The sequence below is a fragment of the Stigmatopora argus genome, chromosome 10 (assembly GCF_051989625.1).
Source record: "Stigmatopora argus isolate UIUO_Sarg chromosome 10, RoL_Sarg_1.0, whole genome shotgun sequence".
In the NCBI taxonomy this organism is placed as follows: Eukaryota; Metazoa; Chordata; class Actinopteri; order Syngnathiformes; family Syngnathidae; genus Stigmatopora; species Stigmatopora argus.
Genome location: NC_135396.1, coordinates 4,159,575 through 4,181,703, shown reverse-complemented (window position 1 = coordinate 4,181,703; position 22,129 = coordinate 4,159,575). Strand labels below are relative to the sequence as shown.

The 22,129-nt window shown below is 42.3% G+C and overlaps 2 protein-coding genes across 5 annotated transcripts in view; one reads left to right on the top strand and one right to left on the bottom strand.

Annotated features, from left to right (window-relative positions):
* Positions 1 to 22,129, bottom strand: part of LOC144083984 (cyclin-dependent kinase-like 1) — a 60,808-nt gene that overhangs the window by 5,852 nt on the left and 32,827 nt on the right. For all 4 annotated transcript variants that reach the window (XM_077612222.1, XM_077612219.1, XM_077612220.1 and 1 more), the window contains exons 5-7: positions 20,518 to 20,606; positions 17,016 to 17,107; positions 6,546 to 6,627 (exon numbers count right to left, since the gene is read on the bottom strand). The gene's annotated coding sequence lies outside the window, so the exon portion shown is untranslated. The remainder of the gene's footprint in view (positions 1 to 6,545; positions 6,628 to 17,015; positions 17,108 to 20,517; positions 20,607 to 22,129) is intronic.
* Positions 1,590 to 10,147, top strand: tgfb1a (transforming growth factor, beta 1a). Its single transcript, XM_077612218.1, has 6 exons — positions 1,590 to 2,512; positions 7,790 to 8,074; positions 8,218 to 8,452; positions 8,536 to 8,686; positions 9,126 to 9,236; positions 9,309 to 10,147. The coding sequence occupies exons 1-6, from the start codon at positions 2,182 to 2,184 to the stop codon at positions 9,354 to 9,356; spliced, it is 1,161 nt and encodes a 386-aa protein (XP_077468344.1). The 5' UTR covers positions 1,590 to 2,181; the 3' UTR covers positions 9,357 to 10,147.

Genomic DNA, 22,129 nt, shown 5'->3' with positions numbered 1-22,129 from the left:
AATTGAGTTGCTTGGCTTCCTTGATGAATCACTGTATTAAATGTTCATTTGGGTACTTTTATGGGACATTTACAACTCAGAAGGAATAAAAGTGCTTTGTAGGGCTTAACCATATTGGAAAAAACTGGTTAGTATACGACTTTTGGGGGGGTTGCCATATTAAAAACGAAAGGTTTTCACCAGATGACTTGAAAATCTGTTTAGGAAGACTTTGGTTGACTCATCATGACCACATTTTGTCTTCATATGATACTGTTTAATCCAGATTAGGGTTGCTTTTTGCAATGGGCAATGTGGGCCACCGCCCAGGGCGCAATTTATTTTTGGGGAGCACGACAGGCCTAAAAAATGTTTTTTTTTCTTTCTCAATTATAAGCAAGTTGTCTGGATCAGAAGCAAGGAGACTTTTTCATAATTAGAATTAGTTTTAGTTTAAATAGCGAGTGCTTAGGAGGTACAAAGCGTATTTATTTATTGGATTGGATTGGATAACTTTATTCATCCCGTATTCGGGAAATTTCATTGTGACAGTAGCAAGAGGGTGATTAGACAGAACAACAAAGCAAAAGCACAAAGTACAAAGCAAATCAAAGTAAATGGGATCATTAAGAATCACCAACACAAATCATTAAGACCGAAAAGCAGCAAAAACACAAAAACGAGCAAGAGTGGACGGAGCTACCGCCACCGGCTGCCACTTGAACGGCGCCATCTTGGTTGCGGTAGCAAAGACGGATACAGACTCAAAAAGAAGTTGTAAAGTGTTTGTTCTTGGTTTCTGACAAATAAAAAATACAAAAATCTACCCCCGAAAATATAAGTACATATATACACCAGTGCAAAAAAACAGTTAAAATGGAATTTCTTATAATAGAATAAAAATTGTCAATTTGACCGTAATCTACTTGGCATTTTTGTTGTTGTTATTGTGTCAACAGTAAAATTCTAGCAACCACCACAGCTGCCAGTATTACTAGGCTCTTTTTTTTGTTTTTTTAACGGCACACCTATATTTCCATTGCGCAATGAAATTTACAATCAAGAAAATATCAATGTTTCGAGCCAAACCTATTGTAAATACTGACACTGAAATGTGATCATTCACTGCCAGTCCTCCGCGTTCAAATGGATTTGGCTTTCATTCCTAGCCTACCTAAACTATCAGCAACTTGGCCGTGACCAGCCTTGTTCTGCTTTCAAAAACTTCCGCGTTTAGATTTGGCGATTTCGACACTCGGGCCTGGCAGAAGATGGACTTAAAGCTGTCCTGTAAAAGTAGCGGTCAGTCAAGATGACATGTTTGTTGACATGTCAGTCGTGTGACGCCAGGCCTAAAAGACGGACAGCCATTCACGCGCTTGACGTGTGAAAGAAGGCAGCGAAGTAGACGTTTTACACTGCAACCGTTAGTCTCATTTCCTGGGCGTAGAGCGCCGCGCTCGATTAGGAACGTAACAGGAAAAAGAAAAAAGCTCGAAAGCGAGAGGAGGCGAGGAGGAGTAAGAGGAGGAGGAGGAGGAGGAGGAGGAGGGTGGGGTGAAAAGTGAGCTGAGCTCACGAGAAGCCACAAATCACTTTGTCACCGGCAAGCTGTGACAAGCAGAGGCCAAAAAAGCAAAAAAAACAAAAGTTAAAAGAAGAAAAAGAGGCGTGCGAAAGGCAGCCGTGTCACGGGGAGGAGGAGATGCAACAAAACTGAGGTGGGAGTCAAACTGGCGGATAGACGTGGATGGACGCCCCCCTACCCCTCGACCGCCGGAGCCGTTGCCGAGTCCGGAGGAGAAGGTGCGGCGACCAAGTTCTGAGAAGAGCATTTTTTTTATTTTTTAGCCTTTAGGATGGACACCAAAAGCTCCCTCGGGTCACGTGCTATCGTTTGTCAAAAAGTGAGAAGATCGTTTTCCCGCTGGTGGCCTCCGCGTGGGTTTGCCGGCAACTTTTAAGACAAACAGACTTCGCATCGCGCCGTCCGTCTCGGAGCTCGGAGACGGACGCGTGCGGAACGGAACGGAACGGCGACGAGAGGAAGTGGGGTCTTCGTGCGTCGGCAAAACATGTAAAGGGAAACTCTCCTTGCCGAGTCAGGGTCTTCCAGCGACCCAAATGTTAGGAGCTATTCAGTCCTGAACTTCCACACTGCTTTAATTGTCCCCCCTCCCCTGCCGACGTAAACACTCGGACATGAAGCTGGCCCTCCTGATCGCCGTGGCCGTCTACGCGGTGGCCCGGGGGAGCAGCATGTCCACGTGCAAGACCCTGGACCTGGAGATGGTGAAGAAAAAGCGCATCGAGGCCATCAGGAGTCAGATCCTCAGCAAGCTACGTCTGCCCAAGGAGCCCGAAAAGGACCAAGAGGGAGGCGAGGAGGAGATCCCATCCACGCTCATGTCGCTTTACAACAGCACAACGGAGATGCTGAGGGAGCAGCAGGCTCAGGACGAGACGTTCACGTACACCGAGCAAGAAGAGGAAGAGTACTTCGCTAAGGTGCTGCACAAGTTTAACATGACCGGTGAGTACCGTGCATCTCTTCCACACGCCCATTCGAGACTCACCGAATAAACGAGAGTCTGGAGATGGACGTCCAATCGATTTGAAGCGGAATGTTCGGACGATGCCGACTTCCAATGGATAAAAGTCATTTAAATAAGAAAATTGGGATAAAAATACTGGTTACAGTCCTTGATAACACTCAAGTCGATTAATTGTATTTTTTCAATGATATAAATGCTGGTCCTCAATGACCCTTGAAAATAAGTTTAGCAATGTTTATAAAATAATAATAGAATGAATAGAGAAAAAATACAATGTAGTTATGGCCCCCAAGAACACTCTAAATGTTGATTATTTTGAAATTCTATAACTATCCATTGACAACAATTGATGGCCAATCAAACAGGGAATGTAAAGGGTTAATAAACCCCTTGAAAACATTGGAATTGTATTGAGCTACTATTAAACCGATTGGGTGCCGTTGATGGCGATAGAAGTCCAATCTATTGGGTTGAAAGCTGAAGAACGGCCATTCATTCTAACGGCTATCGATGAACAAGAAGTAATTCACAGAAGAAGGCTTAAAAATGACAACATGACAAGTTATTTATTTGTTCAATTTGGGGGTCACACAAAACGACCAGGCTGGGTTGGGTTTGACACCTGTGCGTCATACATTTAACTGAATAGTGGGAAAACTGATAGAGCATTAAATTTAGTTCTTGCTCTTGATCTTGATCCAACGGGATAAAAAAAAATGGAAGTCAGACTTCATTGATAAACCTGACAAATCCAAGTCCGCTCACCAGATGCCGATCAAATGATGATTTTTTTTTTTCACCCCCACATCATATTTCTGGACCGCTCCACCAAGTTTCATGAAAAGCAGGTGTTTCTTGTTGTCGTCCTTGTTCAAAGATCATTTCCACAATCGTGCCTTGGCAAGGTGGAAAACATTTGTTTCATAGCGGTGTTCAAAAGCCCAATAAAAATGTAAACGACTGCCAGCCGCGTGTCTTCATGTGGTCGAACATTGGCATTTCAAGGCGGCGTCTCATGTCAGCTGGCTCCCATTCAAAGGCAATCGAGCCCACGGACGATCTTCTGATCTCCACCCAAGCGTCTCCAGGCAACCAGAAGCCCTCCAAGATCACACGTTGAGCACGTTAGCACCAGCGAGCATCTGGCCACAAAATCTCTCACCATAAACACATCTTCATTTGTTTGTATGCGTCATGGCGCGTCCGAGTTGGCCTCCCTTCTCCGCCGCCGCTTCAAAAGGCGGACTCCATCCCATCCAGAAAGGAGAACAAAGGGGCTTTTAAACAGATTTTTTTTTCCCACCGGCCGGGGCCGGTACGGAAAATGAAGACGTGATGTGCACTTTTTCACTCCCGTGCTCTCTTTCAGTTGATTTTCTCCTGAGAGATGGAGGGGGTTTCCTGTAACTGGAGCGTTGGTTGGGTTCTCCCTTTCATAGCCTATCACTTGTTCTCCATCTTGGCTTTTAGTGGACACTTTCCATTAGAGGTGTGTATTGCCTTATAGTTTGTGGTGTGATACGAGTCGCATCACAATTCACAGGTCACGATGAGGTTCGATCCTGATACTAAATTTTAAGGTGATTTTGTTATCACTTTGGAAAAAACTAATCAAAATGGACAGGAGATAAAAGTACAATTAGGAAGAGAGCACATACTTGAATGTTCTGACAAGGTGCTAAATGCAAAACTCACTTAAAACACAATGTTGTGTTTTGAAAATAATCGTCATAGTAAGTTATTTTCCTAATTTTGATACAAAAATGCATGTTTGGTAAAGACTTGGCGTAGTAAACTACAAATTATTCGTAGTATTTGTTAGCTCTAAACATGTTTTATGTTTGAACAACCTATGGTCTTCATTATATAATTTTCTCAGTTTTAGGTGATTTTGGCAAATCTTTCGTGCAAACCAGTTTTAGTTCAAACTGTCTTAAATCCAGGATTCCAAATTGGGGAAATATCATCTCAAAGGATGTATAGCATTCAATAAAGAACTTTTTTTAAAATTAATGGCAGGTCAAAACATTAGCTTGCGCATTCCAGGTATACTAACTATCACAGGGCCAAAAGACAAAAATAAATTGCTATTCAAGCGAGGCAGTTTGGGAATTACTGTTTCAAATTGTCAGCAAGCCATTAGACTGAATTACCCACAAGAGAACGGGTACGCGTTGTTATTCCGACCGCAATTTGGCCCTCGACCTCAGAGTTCTTCCTTCCCGAGCGAGCTATCGGCAGGCTCGCACGTTGGCGAGCGTGACGGGCCAGTTGGGCAGGAAGGAAGGCGGGCGGGCGGGAGGGCGGGCGGACAACCGGCGAGATCCCCAGGGTGACTCAGGTCCGGTGCCCGTGGGGATCGCGCCTTTCCGACCTCCGCGGAATGCCAGAGAGCGGCCCCGCTTCCTTTCCAAACAAGCCTTCTTGGTGCTGCCGTTGGTCTCCAGCCAACCAGAGTGGAGGAATATTTTGCAATTGTTAGAAAAACATCGGCGGAGGAGGCAGAGGGCGTGGGACACCAACCAACTGCTCTGTTCTTTTCATTAACTCAGCCTAGTTTCAATTTGGCCCATTTGCCTACACTCAATGACTAACACTTTCCACACACTCCAGTCTTTAGGGATGCGTATTTCAGGATGCAATTGTTTTGGGGGTCTCGGGCGGGTCATGTGACTCCCCTGGAGTCGCTTGCCAGTTTTAGGACTCGGAACTTGCTTAGCTAAAATTACTAAAGACTTGTTTCGACTGAGTGATTTCACGAGGCGTCCTGATTCACATCCCAAAGTCTCTTGAATATCATCTCTGGAGGCCGCACGGTGGATGAGTGGTTAGCATGTCCACCTAACAGTACCGAGATTGAGGTTCAATCCTCGATGGTTCAGGACCGATGTGGAGTTTGTATGTTCTCTCCGTTCCAGCTTGGTCTTTCTCCGGGTATTCCGACCTTCTTGTGTGGAGTTTGTATGTTCTCCCCATGCCATCTTGGGTTTTCTCCGGGTACTCCGACCAGTGTGGAGTTTATATGTTCTCCCCGTGCCATCTTGGGGTTTCTCCGGATCCTCAGGTTTCCTCCCGCATCCCATAGCCATGCATGCTAGCCTGGTTGAGCGCTCTAAATTCTCCTTAGATATGATTGGGATTAGTTGTTTGGCCCATTGCTAATGTTTGGGGTCAACAATTATTTGTTTAGCTAGCATACATATTTTGTTGTCAGTCTCCATTTCATAATGCGTAAGTAGGGGTAGATGGAAGTCTAGAATCGGAGGTCCTGGCGAGGGTGGAGCTGCTTCCTGGAATCTATTTCCTCGCAGCGTTAATTACAGAGTTGCTTCCCTGCCTGTCACAACAGCTGTCCCCTTCTTACCTGCGGATCAGCACCTGCGTACGTGTTTTTTTTTAGTTTTGGTAGAAAGTCGTCGCAAAGTTAACTGTGTGGAATCGGCCATTCGACAACCCGATCGACTTGAGAAGTTCAATCAAAGATCTGGTTTGTTCTTTCAAAAGTAGAAGTGAGTACTGGCACTGAAGTCAATCTGACTCGCAGCGGATGTGACCTCACTTCCGCTTTCACTTCGCTTCGCTGACCCTTCGCACATTCTTCTCACTTCACCCCATTGGCGCTCGCTTGCTCGCTTTCCATTCGCTTCAGCGCCGCTAATCCGACATGGGCGGCGGCACCGGCCCAAATGTCTCTCTTGTGGACTGGCTCGTACGTTCGTGCGAGGGCGCCAGCTCAAATTCTGGTAAAAAGTCTTACACAAGAGGCGGGCGGACCCGCCGTCCCGGTACCGGCCGGTCCCGAGTCCGGGAAGTATGCGAGAAACGAGGAGAGGAGAGAATCATGGCTTTGGCATTCCCAAGCAAAATACAAGATGTTGGGAGCGGGCCAGGCCAGAGCAGCATCGATAAACATTTCACCGCAAGCCAAACACCCCCCTCCCCACCACTTCACTCCTTTACTTGAATACTAATCCCACATACATTTTTCTTCATGACATTTTTCCATCTTACCTTTAAGCCGTTCCTGGTCAGTTTCATCTTCTCAATATATAGATTTATGGCAGCCATCCAAAACGTTTCCGTAGAGGGTCACCTATAGAAAAATGGGAAGAAGTGGTTAGGCACTTTAATCATGCGAGTCAAACATTGTTCATTTATTGCCCATTTCAAATAATATTTTCAATTTAATTCTGACTTTGGAAAGTGGAAATAAAATGTTATGTAAAGCCGATATTTTTTTTTAAAATTCAGTATTTAAGGAAAAAAAAATACGTTGGCAAATCAAGGTAAAAAAAATACTACTTTTTTACAGGAAACTATTTACATATTGACCTTTTTTTTTAGTTTCATATCTAATGGATTTTACACCTATTTTTTTCTATTTTTCAATATTTTCAAGCATTATCAGCGTTCGACACAGTCTAAAGTTGACTAACATGGAAAAGTGGGGATATGGGTTGTTCCCCCTCCCGTAAAAAAATAAAATAAAAAAAAAAGGTAAGGAAACAAAACCCTCTTTCTTTACGCTTGGGCCGTTGCCGCAGGTGGAATCGATTCCTATTTGGCGGCCGTCACGCTCCGTGTGCGTGCACTTATTCAATTTAGTTAATGTGTGTGTGCAGCTGGGAAAGACATTGGGGGATGAAAAACAGTTATGTTATGTCATGCGTACATTTCAACCTTCCAGTGTGTTACCATTCTGGGAAGATCATAAGATAAACACACAAATTTTAAGTACAGGGTCGATCGTTACGACGTACTGACAGAAATAACGGTGATACCAGATGAAAAAGCACTGTACATGCAAACTTTGATTGATGGATTGGGCTTGAAGAATAAGATATCAGCTGAACTCCATGGACAACATTTAATGTGATGCAAATATGATACATTCAAGGCACATGGGTATTCAATTACTGTAAATACGGTACATAGCTAGGAATATAAAACATTAAATGTAGCACATGAAGTAAAAATATTAGCAGATCATTGAAATAAATGAAAATACTATACCCCATGCAAGTACTGTCATATGTTAGATGAATATGTTACTGAATAAGATAGTTGATGAACGATTGGTAGCTCAGTAAACATTCTGTAAACATTCTGTAAACGACCAATTAGATGTACACCAGTCCAGCTCAGACTAATTGATATGCTCGTTACAAGTTAGGCGGCATTTCTTGACAGAATATTCAGTTTTGAAAAGTGGAATTCCTGCACAACTAACCCCTTTTTTATTCATCATCCGACAGAAAAAAACTACTCAGAGACCACCAAGAACTCCAAAAACATCTCGCTATCCTTCAACATGTCCGAGATCCGGGGCAACGTGGGCGAATCTCGCTTGTTGACCACCGCCGAGCTGCGGATGCTCATCAAGAATCCCTCCATACCCTCCGAACAGAGGGTGGAGCTATACCGCGGCGTGGGCCCGTCGGCCCGATACTTGGGGTCCCGCTTTGTCACCAACCAGTTGAAGGACAAGTGGCTGTCCTTTGACGTGACCGAGACCTTACAGGACTGGATCCAAGGAAACGGTGGGTTTAAGACCTGGCGCCCTAATCTCTCAACCAGAGTCGGGGGAGTCCCTTTGCCGAATCGAGGCCTTGGGACTTGCTCGGTCAAAAACTTGTTATCAACTATGTTCAAGTCTTTCCATTTGAAATGTCAATCCCGGCAGAGGACGAGCAAGGATTCGAACTCCGGCTTTTCTGCGAGTGCAGCCAGAGGAGCGCCGATGCTACTTTTAGCTTCTCGATCTCCGGGATTGAAAGCGACCGGAGCGACCTCGGGGCATTAAAGCAGATGACCCAGCAGCCGCCCTTCATCTTGACCAAGTCCATCCCAGTCAGTGCCAGCGGGCAGCTCAGCACACGGAAAAGACGGGCCACGGACACGCGAGACACCTGCAATGCGTGAGTCTCGCGACACACCGCCAGGCAACAACGCCCCAAAAATGATGGGAGCGCATCCCTAACTGACAAAGTTCCCTCTGCAGGCAGACCGAGACCTGCTGTGTGAGGAGCTTGTACATCGACTTCAGGAAAGACCTGGGCTGGAAGTGGATTCACCGGCCAACCGGCTACCATGCCAACTACTGCATGGGTTCCTGCACATACATCTGGAATGCCGAGAACAAATACTCTCAGGTAGGGCGGTATCTTATAGCTTGTTGACGTTTTCTTCTTCGTGAATCCAAGACATGTCCTCGTCCAAGACCAAAAATACATTAAGCTGATTAGAATTCCAGATTTGTTCTTGGCTGTTGACCCCTTCCCACCAAGTTTAAGAACCATCAGTAATAACTTCCCCCGGGGACTGACTGTCAAGTGCGGAGCTAATTTTGTTATTTATCATGGCCGAGAGGAAACCATTGGGAAGAGTTTCCTGTCCAGAAATCCAGGAAATCTTGACATGAAGGACATGGAACTTTTTGAGTCCAGGAGAACCCACAAGAAGATTGTGTATTACCCCATAAAAAAAATCTGATTTGTGCGATCTAAAAGGAGCCATAATCTATTTTTGTAGAGATAATGGTTCTGTTTGTCTGGAGTATCAAATAATCTTGCCTTGCTGGGATCCCTTTAGATTCTGGCGCTGTACAAGCACCACAACCCCGGGGCGTCAGCCCAACCGTGCTGCGTCCCCCAGGCACTGGAACCCCTTCCGATTCTCTACTACGTGGGCAGACAACACAGGGTCAGTCTCGGTCCGTCACTTCCATTGTGAGGGTGAACTGTTCAATATTGACATCTTTCCTTTCACTTTTAGGTGGAGCAGCTGTCTAACATGATCGTGAAGTCATGTAAGTGTAGCTAAACGATAGCAAGACGTGGAAAGTGCATGAAAGAATCCCGTTTGGGGAGAACACTGCTGGCAAAGGTGAAACGTGAGGAGGAATTCTTGGAAGTCAGCCATCATTGACTTGAAATCGAACCTTGAGTCTACTTCCATTGGTTATATTGTACCTGTATATACTCAAAGGTATTGACTTTTAAAAAGGATTAATTTATTTTGGGGCCGACTCAATTGGACGATGGACGTCTGTCTATACCATGAGTTTGTGTTGCTGAAAGCCTGGAAAACAGCTGTTGTTGGGGTTTTCCCATGGGACATAGCAACAGGTGTGTTTACAAAGGACAGCAGGGACGCTTCGCTCCACGGAAAATCCCGCCGACCGAGATTTTTGCTTAGCTTTTCCAAACCGTGTCAAGTGTTTTAAAGTGTTTTCATGTTGATCTTTGAATGAATGTCAGTTTATCAAAATGAAGCTTTTTCATCTTCTCAAAAAAGGACATTTTGGACACCATAGTCAGTTTTGTCTTCTTATCTGAAGACTTTTTGCACTATAGTAAACCCCCATTTCGGAGTAAATATGCGAGTAATTGCTGCCTCACCTTTAAGAATGTTTACCCTTTAATAATGGTTTAAACAGTAAATACACTGCAAGCTAGGACAAAACACTTTGATATAATCCCAAACCTGTTATATTGCATTACTCTTTAAAATGAATGGGTAGATGACTTGTTTGCTTCAACTTTTTTATCAGCAAACACCAAAATATACACAAAATACAAACGATTCTCCGATACTAAACACCAAGCTGAAATCTCACTCCTCCCTTTTACAAAAATACATTGAATAAATTCAAATCTATCAATTTCAAATGCCTAGACAATAATGACTTCTTTCCTATAAGTCACTAATTATGCATCTTAGGGCATTACAAAGCAAAAGAGCATTTAAAAAGAGGAATAGAACAAACTATGAATAGGTGGGGTTCACTGTAATCATTTCCTGTGTTTTAGTTATGACGCAAAAAATATGTTTTATAGTGTACTTCATTTTCAGATTTTGTAGATATAACAACAACAATAAAATAAATAATAACATGTTTAATGTGTACGTGTGTTGAACTGGAGGCTTTTTGTTTTGACTGTATGTACATCAAATGCTCAGACATGGTTTGTTCTGAGCAACCAATCAGAAGACAGAGTCATGCGAATCAGATACCCGAGCCACCTCATCTGGCTCCTCCTACTCCAAGCCTTTCCCAGTGAATAAAACTCATTTGGGAACTTGTATCTGGGATATTTAGAATTACTTAGAACATGCAATTTTGAACACCTTTGGCAGATTTGATAGGCATGGCTATAGTTTGATTTGGCGAACAAAAACTTCCCAATCAGATGCCCGAGCCACCTCATCTGGCTCCTCCCACTCCGAGCCTTTCCCAGTGAATAAAACTCATTTGGGCACTTGTATCTAGGATATTTAGAATTATTTAGAATATGCCGTTTTGAACACCTCTGGCAGATTTGACAGGTGTGGCTATAATTTGATTTGGCAAACAAAAACTTCCTATATTACATACATGGATGGGGTATATTGTTGGAAAAAGTAAAGGGGCCTTATTTATACCCAAAGGTAGATTTGATTGCTGGTAAAAGTAGTAAAAATGTACAAGAACATCAAATTATATTTTGACTTACTTACAATGTGATTTACCATGTTTTTGTTTTCGTAGAGGTAGGCTGCTTAGCCACGAAAAATATAGGCTCAATAAAACAGTGAGCAGCTTTCTGCCAAAATGGAAGGATACCAGAAAACATGGAAATTCAATTTCATGGAGCAAACATTATAATTATGTTTTAAATGTAGGTCAGTGTTTCTGTTGAAGCTTGAATCTCGCTAACGCTAGCATTCCCAGATGCACAACGCTAGCATTCCCAGATGCACAACGCTAGCATTCCTGGCACCGAGTCTTTGGACGCCAGCCACATTTTTTATCGGCGCGCACCTCGTTCCTAAGGGGGCCCCACCTCTCTTCCTCAAAACACCGGGGATTACTGGAAGCTTGCAAATCTGGATTGGGAATGAGGCACGCAGGTCCAGACCCGTTGGTACGGCCCAGACTTTAGGGGCCGTGACTACATGGAAAATGAAGCGCAGGTGAAAACAGTGAACCCGGTGACACGCAATCCCGCTTACGTAAGTCCACGCCATTAACCGAGTGACGGCGATCTGCGGCGTCTTGTTCCAGAATTGATTGAGTTACGCCAAGACGGGGTTGGGTTGCCAGCTCTTAAATTTGACCGCCCTGGAGGTACACGATGTTCTGCGGCGCAACGGCAAAGTAATTGGAATGTTACAAGGAGAGAGGGGCATCATTAACAAACCACGACAAGCAAAACAAGTCGTTTTTTGGAGAAGGTGGTGGTGGTGGGCGGGTTTAACAACATTGAAATCTACTGCAACGACTAAGCATGGCAATGTCAGGGGGCTAATAAATCTGTCACTGTGGAAATGGAGCGTTCCCAAAGGGGAGTCCCACTCAAGTGGTCTCATCCTTGAAGGCATCGCTCGTCCCTCGACAGCTGTTTCCTGACGGGCTCTCCGGCTTTTGATCGGGGGGCCCCGCGAAAACCTGCTGACACCATCCAGAGCATGCGGAGAACAGTAGGGGGGGCACTTAAATCTGGAGTGTTTCTACCTACTTTGTCAAGCAGGTGTCGTGTCACCACTGGTGACGCTTGGTGATGAATGGGCCAGTGGAGCTGCATTTCATCTTAAGCAAAGACATACGGGAGGACTTTAAGGTCATGCGCCTTCCGTTTCAGTACGGCTGGGTTTTCTTTTTAGGAAATAACGGAAGTGGTTATTCTGATGGATGACAGTGCAGTGAGTCAAGAACTTCTTGTGAACTGCAAACTTTGGACTAAAACATGAAGGGCGTACTGTTCAAAACAGGAAAGTCCAAAGTTGGGTTTCTTTGATCTGGATCAAGAGCGCTTTTTTACCTGTTGAGCGTGCAGAGCTAATCACGTTTATTTGACGCACCGCAGGCCTCACAGGTTTCTATTCTTGAACGTCTGACTCACAGCGGGGTCTTTAACATTAGCATTTGTACTACAACAGGTCCTTCATTAAGCGGTCCGGACGGCGTAACTCCTGCGTGCGACGTTAATAATGCGCTTTGATGTCCTGCCGCATACAGCTGCTCGCCTCGAGCCATTGATGCTACAGGTGGCCAGTGTGTGTGTTTAAAAATAAATAATAAAAAGATCTAACAATGGGTGTGGATAAGTTAAACTTGACTCCATTTTTTAAAATGATTTTGATTTTTCTCTTAGAGTAACTGGCCAAAAAACAATATAAAACTAGGAGGAGTTTGTTGAATTAAACATATTTCTTTTGATTACCTTTCAACAGGACCAAATAAGTAAATTTAGCATTGTGTAGAGCAAGGGTGTCAAACTCGGGTTGGTTTGCGGTCCGCATTAACGTCAACTCCATTTCACGTGGGCCGGACCATTTTAGATATAAAATTGAGATATAGTATAGATATATTTAATATCAGATTAAAATACATGGATCAAAAGCCCTAAATATTCTCTTTTTGTAATAGATATAAAACTATGTTTATTTGAGCTTTTTTTTTCTTAGTAAGGGAAAACGTCTATTAATCATTTGTTTTTCATTTCAAAAGGAAACTAAATATGTTTATCATGTTCAATATTAAAATGGAAAACAGAAAATATTTGTATACATTTATTTTTTAGATTTTACAAAATGCTATTTGAACTAAAAACACAAAATTGGATTACAAAATTGCAATTATTGATTTAAAAAGGGGGAAATTAGGAAATATAATATACACCTATAATCATTGGAATTTGATCCTAAAACAGAAAGTCGGCATTCATGATATACTTTCTCGGGCCACATAAAATGATGCAGCGGGCCAGATTTGGCCCCCGGGCCGCCACTTTGACACCTGTCAAACACCAGATTTGGCACAGATTAGGTACAGATTAGCAATGACTAGCTATCTGACGCCATCCTAGTCCAAATAGATTGGATGTCTACCACCCTCAATGACGACCAATGAGTTAATACTAAAAAAAAATACATTTGGAAAACCAGATTCCTCAATTTAACAAAGAACAGATGAACTAACATAGGTGTCTTTTTGATTATTTTCATAGCTAACCTAGATGTTCCTGCTACCCACGTCTCCCATTCATCCACCTGTCTTTTCTTCTCTTATCACGGTCTTTTTGATGGCCTTGTTTCATTACGACCCCCCCATCCAAAAACCTGGCAAGCACTTTGAAGACACGCAACCAAGACATTGCGAGTGATCGCCGCAGAAAAAAAACTCGCTAGACGAGAACACCAATGAGGGTGAGATAGAAGTGAAAGACCACACACGGATGCGCTTTTGAGTCACTTCAAATGCGGGTTTTAGCGTTCTCAGCCAAGCTTTTTGTTCATCTTCATCATCACTGTCAGCTAACATCAGGGTGTAAAAACGCAGAGGAGAAACTCTTCAAAGAGAAACCCACAGAGGGAAAGTATGCCTGAGTGCTTATAAAACAAAACGCTCTGACTCACTTTGGCTGAGTGAGACATGTTTGCTAAAAAAAAGGGAAGGTACCAATTACATCTCCGGACTGCCCGCCCCTTGATTCCGTTCCACTTCGGACCGTGGCCTTCTAAAAGCATTGTATACTGATCGATGATGATGTATGCACGAGTTTGAACTTGGTAGCTTATTGGTAACTGTGACAACACACAATACAATAGGCAGGCTGAAACATCCCCTGGATTTTTGAAAGGACCGCATATCTGGAACACATTTTAGAGACTGACAGGTCCACTCAAGATCTTCTGCTGGATATCATTTACTTTTTTTTTTCTTTCAAGTTATGATCGGTATGTGTATACAGAGATGTTGGAACAGTCTAAGTGTGTCACTCGAACATATTTGTTTGGCAGCAAGTACTACATTCCTCCTCTCTCACCTATGCCCTTCAATAACAATCGAATATGTTTTTGCAAGTGTTTGTTATTCAGTTCAATGGCTTAACAAATCATTTTCTCGGGTTTGTACACTTTGGGCATTTTTAAAGCTCCTATAGGGGACCTTGGAACGGTTTTTACATGTAAAGTACACTTCTACTTACGAAAAGTTACTACTTCTGAACCGGTTCATTACGTCTGTAGAGGTAGGTACCCCCTGGTTTTGGGAATTCAAAGGGTTCCAAAAAGTTTGCAAACCCTTGTCCTACATCCTGCCAGAGAAAATGGACGAGAAGGCGGAGTGGGATGCCGCTACGAAGCGTAGACAGGGTGAGAAACACAAACAAGTTGTCTAATTAGAGAGGGTGGGAGTGCTAGGGAGTTGTCGTGGGCTATGGAGGTCAACCTACGCTGAGTCATCGCTCCACGCCTACTTCCTGTGATCGGGGTGCAGTGAGGGAAAATTAAGTGTTTAGCTTGTTCTTCCTCTTTGGACCATTTCCATAGCAAGGGTGTCCAAAAAATGCACAAAAATGAAAAGGACGTTTTAAATTCTGTCACTTTCGTTTGTAAAATGTTTAAAGGTAGCATTTTTTCAGTGGTAATTCAGGCTATATTTTGGACAGCCCTGGCATCTCCATCACAAGACTATCAATGTTGTTGATGGTGCAAGATGTCGAAACAATTTTGATTGCGAGAGGCCCGCGGCAAATGATTCCAGCCATTCTTGCCAATAAAAATGGATCTAACATGCAATGATTTTTTTCAATAAACTATTTTGCTTTTGTAAAGCAGCTGGAGTATACATTTCACATTTGGTTGGTGTTTGAACACATTTATTTATTTTTAAATGTATTTACAGTAATCCCTCGAATATCGCGGTTATTGTAGACCAGACATGGCCGGGTTAATCGAAAAATGTAACTTATTTTTTCTTCAGTGCTGAGTCCTAGTAGGAAAAGTGGCTTCCGCTTACGATTTTTACATTTTTTATGTGTGAATTTGACAATCCGAATGTGGCCCCTCCGGACCAAACCCTGGCCCATCCCAGCATTAAATCAGAAATCAACCATAATCTCTCTAACGACGTGGTTAAGTTAATTCCAGTGGATGTTTGGCATTTAGTACAAGTGCAACCACACCATTTGGGAGCCATCTTAATGCCAACGGGCAGCACTTTGGCAATGTTGTTTACAGTAAATGAATGTGTGTGCAAGTTATGGGGTTGTGGCTACATTTTAGTTTACACAGTCAGTAGCAGTATCTGATGAAAACTAGAAAACCTGATCCCTGAGATTGTTCTTGAGAGTCATGAAAGACTTGCACTAACTTGGGGAATTTTAAAAAAAAAATACACAAGCTTTTAGGGAATTGCATTTTGTTTTTACCATGAAATAAAATATTACAGAACCTTTAGAAAAGTATTTTTTCCAACATATTTGTATTACTATTCCTTTCAAACCAAATTTTTGTCATTAAAAAATGTAGTCTCAATAAAATGTACCAGTTTTATCAATGTATTTTATAATTTTGATATGACTGGAATATTTATGTACTAAGTGGCTTGGTATTTAATTTTGTTGTGCGTGTTACAATGACACAAAGATTGTAATCTATTGTATTTCCCCTTTTAAAAAATGTGAAAAATCCCAACCAGCCCAAAAAACGATTGAATCAATGTGACATGAATAATGATTACATTTCACATTTCAGTTACAATTGGGGTAGCTAAATTATTTTGAGGTTTTTTTGTTGGATTAATGTTAACTTTGCATCAAGATCAATGTATATTTCATGTATTTGATAATTCCATAATAAACGCTCTTTTGAGTCCTGCATCTCAAAAGAGGAATTTCAGTCCACCAGAGTTTGATCAAGTAAACGTTGAGTCAAATGGCTGAAAGACCGGCAACCCTTTGTTTTAGGAGATAATGCTTAGCAGACATTTATCCAAGACAACCACACACAACAACAAACATCTCCTCTTGCCCACTTGCATCTCCATTTAAGATGACAAAGAGGACAATCACGTTGCCTGTGATCAACAACACGTGTCCCACTCGAAATGTACCTGCTCTCTCAGCCCCATGTTGACCACCCAAGTACACAAGATGTGATCTATAAAGCACACGAACGAATGAAACTCACTGAAGATTTAAAAAAAAAAGAAGAAGAGTCTTTAAGGGAGTCTGGAAGTCACCCAAAGCTGTATTAGTAGTTAATACTATCTGACAGGAAAGTCCAACAGTAACAGCAACAGGAAAAGGAAACACCCCCCCACTACCTCCACCACAACATCCTGGATGGTTTGTCAGTGTGATATGACTGGATATTTTCAGAAACTGCAATTTGCCTCATGGGTGGTATGAACATGGCATGCAAATATGGCTATTATAAAATACAAGAGATCAAGTTTTACCGGAAGTATTTGTGTGTTTCTTTCTCTGAACCACAAAATAACCTCATTTCTGGTTGTTGATGACAGACATCTGGTAGACTATGACAAGGACTATGAGTACATCTCTAGCACGCTATATTGAAAGGTTACCTAAGGGGGTGCTTTACTGAATTAGATGGATTGGAACTCAATGAGCCAATGTAAAAACGCAAAAAAGCACAAAACACACTCAATAATCCTGTTTTACAGTTGGCCAAGTATCTACAGTCACTTACCAGAATCAACATAAACGTAGGCAGGGTTTTTCCGAAGCGCTTCTAATGGCAAATTGGCAGCAGGCGGCTTGTCCTCTTTGGTCGAACCGTACCTGGAACACAATTTGGTTGTATTGTTATTCGTTCCTTTCTATCGCCATGCTTGCTTGTAGCATCAATGGTGTAAATGTAAGATATTTACAATTCAAATTTAAGGTAAAATCTCCCCAGAATCATGACTTACCGTATTTTGCTGTTTAATATACCCCCCTCATTTAATATACCCGGGTATATTAAACGGCAGGGGTATATTAAATGGCGCACAAACGGGAAGGTACATCCACTACGCACTCTTTATGCCGTGACGGGGTGCATCAACGTTTTGCAGACTACTTGCTGCTGAATAAAGTCTGACTTGGAATATTAATGAACTTAAGCATCTATAATTATGCCCCCATGAACACCATACAAATCTTGCCAAAAAAGCTGAGTTGCCGTTTAATATACCCGAGTATTTTGAACGGCCGGGGTATATTAAATGGCGCACAAACGGGAGGCTCAAAAAAGCAAAAATCATTTAATATACCAGGGTATATTAAACGGCAAAATACAGTACTTCCTCCTCTAACTCACTTTCAATTTCGTCTTCCGACTCGTCACACGATAAACACAATGAGTCTCGATTATTGTTTTCTATTGAGTCATAAGCCCTCTCCTATGCAGAAGCAAACCGTTACAAAACTAATTTCACTGCACAATTTCAATAGTTACGGATCTTTGGTTAGACAATTCGCAGGTAATAACTCATGAGGGTGGGACATTAAATAACCTCAATGGGTATTTAGCTATGCGAAACACTGGGTTTCCCCTGGACCCCCAAAATTAAAGAACAACTGATGCAACTTTAGTGTTACTTTGCACCCACACCCCGGTGACTCAGTCCTGATAACGGGGATCTTCTGTGGGAAAGCTTGACCACGTGGGTGTAAAAACAAACGAGCTACAACAACACGGCGTCGCCCCCGGCGCGAAAACGCCGACCGCACACGGGCGGATGAAAGCCCGGCCAAGGCCCCGCCGGCGCGCCACTGTCGCTTTGAACGGTAATCCCGGGGGAATCTCGCTTGCTTTACGAGCCCTGTTGCTAACTGGTCGCCGTCTGGCACTTTGGTACGAGTATGCGGCGTGGCGGAGAACCGACACACTAGCGCTCTGTCTGATTCCCAGTGAGCCGTTTCAACAACCTCTCGCAAAAAAAAACACGACTCCCCGGTGACGGATGCGAAAAAGTCTTAAATGTGTCACAATGATCACGAGTGAGGCTTTTTAGCATTTCGTTCAAAGTGTTTATGAGTTCACATTAAAGCGATGGTTGTTACACCAGATTTTAACTCATTTTATCACCGTAAATGGCAGAAAATGGAGGGCGCAAAAGTACATAAGTGTCAATTTACTGTCATTTATGGAACAAACGTGACAGGCGGTTGTTGTTCTTCTTGTGGACGCTAACTTTGCAGTACTAAAAAATCGCCCCAGAATCATGACTTACCGTATTTTGCTGTTTAATATACCCCCCTATTTAATATACCCAGGTAATATTAAACGGCAGGGGTATATTAAATGGCGCACAAACGGGAAGGTACGATCCACTACGCACTCTTTATGCCGTGATGGGGTGCATCAACGTTTTGTAGACTAAAACTACTTAGTGCTCAGGTTAAAACTACTTACTGCTGAATAAAGTCTGACTTGGAATTTTAATGAACTTAAGTATCTATAATTATGCCCCCATGAACACCATACAAATCTTGCCAAAAAAGCTGAGTTGCCGTTAAATATACCCGGGTATATTGAACGGCAGGGGTATATTAAATGGCGCACAAACGGGAGGCTCAAAAAAGCAAAAATCATTTAATATACCTGGGTATATTAAACGGCAAAATACGGTACTTCCTCCTCTAACTCACTTTCTCTCCTTTTAACTCATTTTGTCACCATAAATGGCAGAAAATGGAGGGCGCAAAAGTGCATAAGTATCAATTTACTGTCATTTATGGAACAAACGTGACAAATCACAGACTCAAGAAATGTATTCTAAAGATTTTTTCTTCTTGTTCAGTACTCAAATATGTGAATAGGGAAAAATATCAGGTAAAATGTTTCTTTTTAATCAGGCGCTACAACTTTTGTCTTCCTGTGACATCTACTAACTAAAGCTGATTAATAAAGACAAGATCAGATAGATCGACTAATTCACAACAAATCAAATAACAACTATTTTGATAGTCGATTATTCTTTCTTAGACATTGTTAACCTAAAATCCCTTTTTTTTTAAAAGTCAATTTAATGCAGTAGCCCAGAGGCGAATATATAACAATACTACAGAGGTGTGTTTTTCCATTACAGTTCTTACATTCTTTCTTTTTATTTTTTTTAACAGCATGTTTCTACGTTTTGTCGTAACGCGGCCTGCTGCTTCAGTTTCTCATTTCCTGTACGGGGTGTGTATCAGATGATGCGTTCTCGCGCGCCCACGAAAACCTTACGACGAGCGCAAGACGAAGAAAAAAAAAAGAGAAATGACATAGGCACTAAAAAGGCAAGAAAAAAAAATGAAAAAGGTTGGAAACATAAAGTGGTTGATTATGCTAATAACCACAAGGTCAGGCTTGTAGCTGAGCTCATTCGGCCGGCCGGATTGTTTTCCATCCTAATTTAATTTATGAGGAATCTGGGTTGGCTTTGGCTTCCCCCAGCAATTACTTTTTATTTGTTTTAATTATCTGCCATTTTTTACCTTTCTTTTTTAACAAGGCCACTCTGTGAGCTGAGGGGTGCCGGGTGTGACTCATAGAAGCCTTTTACACAGCCTAGAATTGTATGCTTTTTCTTTTTTCCTGGATCTTGTTCTCCGCAAATAGCATTGACACACAAGTGGGGAGTTAGCGTCCACACGCCAATGTGTCGTCTTCCGGGCAAGGACGGTGCGAGAGAAAAGGGTAACCATTATGCAGTTTTTTTAAACATCCAATACCATCATTTTCAGACTACGAGACGTTATTTTGTTTCCCTCTCGTTAGTATCCGTTGTGTGTAATTTAGGGATTTTTTTCAGTTAATGAGCTGAACAAATGTTTTCCGTCGTGTGCGGTCGATTGGTCGCCGGTCATTTGGTCGCGGTCTTTTGGTCGCCCCGACCGCGACAACGGGCGACCAAAAGACCGGCGACCAAAACAAGGTAAAACAACACGGTCTACGCATCAATAAAAGCCAAAAATGGCCATGAGCAGTTTCACTGAACCGACGTGTGAGTGTATAAGAGTTTGTACATGCATTGTCCCTTTAAGAAGCTACGTCAGTCAGGGTCTTAACAAGTTCTCCAACAAAAAACAATACAAGTCCGGGAAACTTGGAGCTTTTCTTTAGCCTAATAATTACTAGGGCATTAAGTATGACTAAATAGTAATTCGCAGTTTGTATTTAGGGAATTTGAGCAACCATTTAAATGGTAATTATCACTTACCTTCCGGGCGACCAAAAGACCGGCGACCAAAAGATCGGCGACCAAAAGACCGGCGACCAATCGACTGTGTACCGTTTTCCGTGTTATATCTACAGTAGGAAAAAAATTAGGTATTAATACAAGGGTTTACATGATGGATTTTCACTGTCACATTAATTACGGATGAAGACAAACTTGTATTGAAACAATTTAGAGCACAGCTATCAAAGTGCCGGCCCGGGGGCCAAATCTGGCCCGCTGCATCATTTTGTGCGGCCCGAGAAAGTAAATCATGAGTGCCGACTTTCTGTTTTAGGATCAAATTCAAATGGTTATAGATGTACATTACATTTCCTGACAAAGAAAATAACCTGGATAACTTGCTTTGTTGTATTTTTGGGGGCTATATTTATCCATTAAACTGTTAATGTTACATTAACACGTGCCTATTTTGACACACACATCACTTGGTGTGGGCTGCAAAATAAAATTTACGTTTTGCTAAAATTCAAATAAAGATATATAGAAAATACGGTGAAAATATGGTTTTGCGCACTCGAGCAAATATTTATTGCCCACTTACTATCAACTTGTTCACACAAAATAGTAGCTCGCGTAAACAAACTAAACAAGCCAAACTTCTGTTTATTCACGTCATGTCTGAGTCTCCATATATTATTTCAAGCGTCCTTGCTATTTTCCAACATACTCCTGCTTTAATTACCCTTCAAATTATTTACAAGATCCCTCCATAAAAACGGAGAGCAAAATAACCTTACTCCATCGTTAACCGTCGTTAATGCGGAAAGGCAACCAAAAAAAAAAACGTCAGACTCCTCGGGCAGGTAATTTTTTTTCCCTCTTACGTGAAATTTCCGAACTCTGGCTCAGCGTGCAATGTGTCACCTCAGGATGTTGATTTACTGATCAACAGGAGGTGGACTGCACGGATTCATTTATGACTCAAAAGGGACCTAAAAACGCAGACTTCTCCAGAAACCCAAAGTCTGGGCTCCCCGAGATAGAGGGGCGCAGAAGACGATAAACTCTTCCTAATTTACGCCATGTTAAATCCAGTTGCTAAAGCCCCGCCCACTGGGGGGAAAAAAACACATGGTTTACATTTAAAGTACGACCCGCTCACACAGGACACATTAAGCTCTCACTGGTGACTTATTTGATCAGAAGGGGAGACAAGGGCGAGGAGAAAAATGATAAGATATGATATAATTCAAATATTAGGTCAGTGTATTGAGTTTTCTAACCAGGGTGGTGAGATGGGATTTCCCCCCCAAAAATGACCGATGAACTGTTCCTGAGTCAATGTGTGTGTCTAGAACGCGACATAGGAAATGACACACTTCCTCAATTGTGAAAATATTAATCATAAACTTCCTTAACTTTCTTGAACAAGACGTTCAAGTTTTCCAAATTAAACAAATTCTCTGAGACGGGCTGTAAAAATGTGGGGGTTTTCAGACTGGGTGGGCTTCGGCTCTGGAAAAGATGTTAGCATGTTAGCACTAGCATTTAAGAGAGGTGAAACGAAAAAAAGTTGTTTTTATGTGCATTTATGTTTAAAAATAATTAAATGCTGGGCCTACCGTCAATTGGTTAACCGCCAGCCAATCGC